At 42.2% G+C, this 2,359-nt stretch overlaps 1 protein-coding gene across 1 annotated transcript; it reads left to right on the plus strand.

The window, feature by feature from the left end:
* The first annotated feature begins 395 nt into the window (after positions 1–395).
* On the plus strand, positions 396–2,124 carry LOC131074728 (berberine bridge enzyme-like D-2). Its single transcript, XM_059215770.1, has one exon. It carries the CDS (start codon positions 413–415, stop codon positions 1,970–1,972), a length of 1,560 nt encoding a protein of 519 aa, XP_059071753.1. The 5' UTR covers positions 396–412; the 3' UTR covers positions 1,973–2,124.
* Positions 2,125–2,359: the final 235 nt, after the last annotated feature.

Raw genomic sequence — 2,359 nt, forward strand, 5'->3', positions numbered from 1 at the left:
ATAATATTGATTGTACTCGCGGTTAAACTAATAAGCTGATAATATCATCAGCAACGTTCATGGCGTTGACACCAGTAATTCAATAGTGGCAGGCTTGAACTTCTAATTTATTAAAACCCTATTTTCAACTCGACTGTTGAGAAAGAGAAACTTTTTCAGGAGCGACATTTCCAGCTATTCCAAAGGCTCGAAAAGTCAATCGTTCTTATCACATTATTAGTTAAAGAAATGAATAAATAAGGAGTTTACCGATTCTACTCTAATTGTAAAGTCAAGATCCACCGTGTTGCAAGCTTATCGATAGAATTTGATTTAGAATTAGTCACCCTTGTTAACGGACTGCTGTCTATAAATTGAGGAAGATTGAAGAGCATGAGCACAAATCATCTGTTATAGATAGCTAGTGTTAGAGATGGCCAAGTTTTGTGCGCTTTTGATTCTAATTATTGCAGTCTGCAGCACTTCAGCCACTGCAACATTACCCAAAAACGGAGATGGTGAAGGACTGCTGTCATGCTTGCATGCCAGCGGCCTAACCAACGTTACAACCATCTCCTCCTCTGCTTCTGAATTTTATTCTCTTCTGAATTTCTCCGCCCAAAATCTTCGATTCACTGAGCCTCAGACACCAAGGCCTTATGTTATCATTATTCCCCAAAGCCAAACCCAATTAGAAAAATCTATGGTGTGCAGCATACAACACGGGTGGGAGATTCGTGTGAGAAGCGGAGGTCACAGCTATGAGGGGCTCTCCTACACCTCGGATGTGCCATTCGTGCTCATCGATTTGCTGAAACTCAACAAGATCACAGTGGATGTAAAATCAAAGAGGGCTTGGGTACAAGCGGGCGCTACCTTGGGTGAAGTCTATTCTGCCATTGCAAACAGCTCGCCTAACCTGGCGTTTCCTGCAGGAGTTTGCCACACGGTCGGATCTGGAGGTCATATTGCCGGCGGAGGGCTGAGCTTCCTGTCGAGAAAATACGGCCTTGCAGCTGATAACGTGTTGGATGCACTGCTGATAAATGCGTCAGGGAAGGTGATGGATAAGAACGCCATGGGGGAAGACGTATTTTGGGCTCTGAGAGGCGGCGGCGGTGGAAGCTGGGGAGTTGTATATGCCTGGAAACTCCAGCTGGTCAGCGTGCCCACCATTCTGACGGCTTTCACTGTGTTAAGAACCGGTACAGATAATGTCACGGAGGCTGTCCATAGATGGCAATACGTGGGTCCTCAAATGGAGGAAGATATCTTCATGCGAGTACAGTTCTTCGGCATAAAAGTGAACGACAGCACAACCATCAGAGCGTCGTTCCATGGAATATACCTCGGACGTCAGCCCGAGCTGCTGACTATAATGGGCAAGGTCTTCCCGGAGTTGGGAATGGTCGCTGCAGATTGTAAAGAAATGAAATGGGTAGAGACAATCGGCAACTTTGATAGCACCAACGTGAGCCAATTGACAAACCGGTATTATACAAACAAAGTTTTCTTCAAAATCAAATCAGACTTCGGGAAAACTCCACTGCCAAAACCTGCTCTGAGAGGATTGTGGTCGATAATGGAAGAGGAGGTGAGCGCATATGCCATTTTCTCTCCCCTAGGAGGAATTATGAATAGGATACCACTCACTGCATTGCCATTTCCTCAGCGGCAGGGGACATTGTTCGACATTCAGTATAAAGTGACTTGGACCAACAGAAGTGAGGATGATCACTACCTTGAATGGATGAGGAAGCTTTACAAATACATGGAGCCTTATGTGTCCCATTCCCCAAGGGCTGCGTATGTGAACTATCTCGACCTTGATCTGGGTAGTGCCTTTAACGGGAGTGCTACTGCTGAAGAGGCGAGAGCTTGGGGTGACAAGTATTTCCATCACAATTATGATAGGCTTGTCAAGGCAAAAACCCAGGTGGATCCCCAGAATTTCTTCAGAAACTCTCAGAGCATTCCTCCTCTAGCCAATTAGTGCTTATTCTATATTTGTATTGGCGTAATAAGACGCTCATTAAAGCTATGAAATTATGCATTAGCTTTATGTTTAGCACTGTGTAATGTACCAGCCAATATTATAAAGCTATTTAGCTTTTCAATCTCACAATAATACAATCAATTCTATTTGTCTTACCGCCCCTCTACATGTCAACTCTGAAACATCATTTTCAGTAGAATTACTTGTGAATTTTAATATCTTTTGACATTCCAATATATTGGTGAATTTTTTATCTTCTAAATATTATTTAAATGTAATAAATATTATGGGGATAAAATAAAATTTATTTTTCAAAGTTTGACAACTTCATTTTCTATATCATTATTTGTCGATTTTAATTTTTTTGACATTTTAAGAAATTGA

This window comes from Cryptomeria japonica, unplaced genomic scaffold (genome assembly GCF_030272615.1).
Source record: "Cryptomeria japonica unplaced genomic scaffold, Sugi_1.0 HiC_scaffold_278, whole genome shotgun sequence".
NCBI lineage: Eukaryota > Viridiplantae > Streptophyta > Pinopsida > Cupressales > Cupressaceae > Cryptomeria > Cryptomeria japonica.

Bases quoted from the DNA above. Each gene is read 5' to 3' on its own strand.
- LOC131074728 (XM_059215770.1), top strand. From the start codon at position 413: ATGGCCAAGTTTTGTGCGCTTTTGATTCTAATTATTGCAGTCTGCAGC.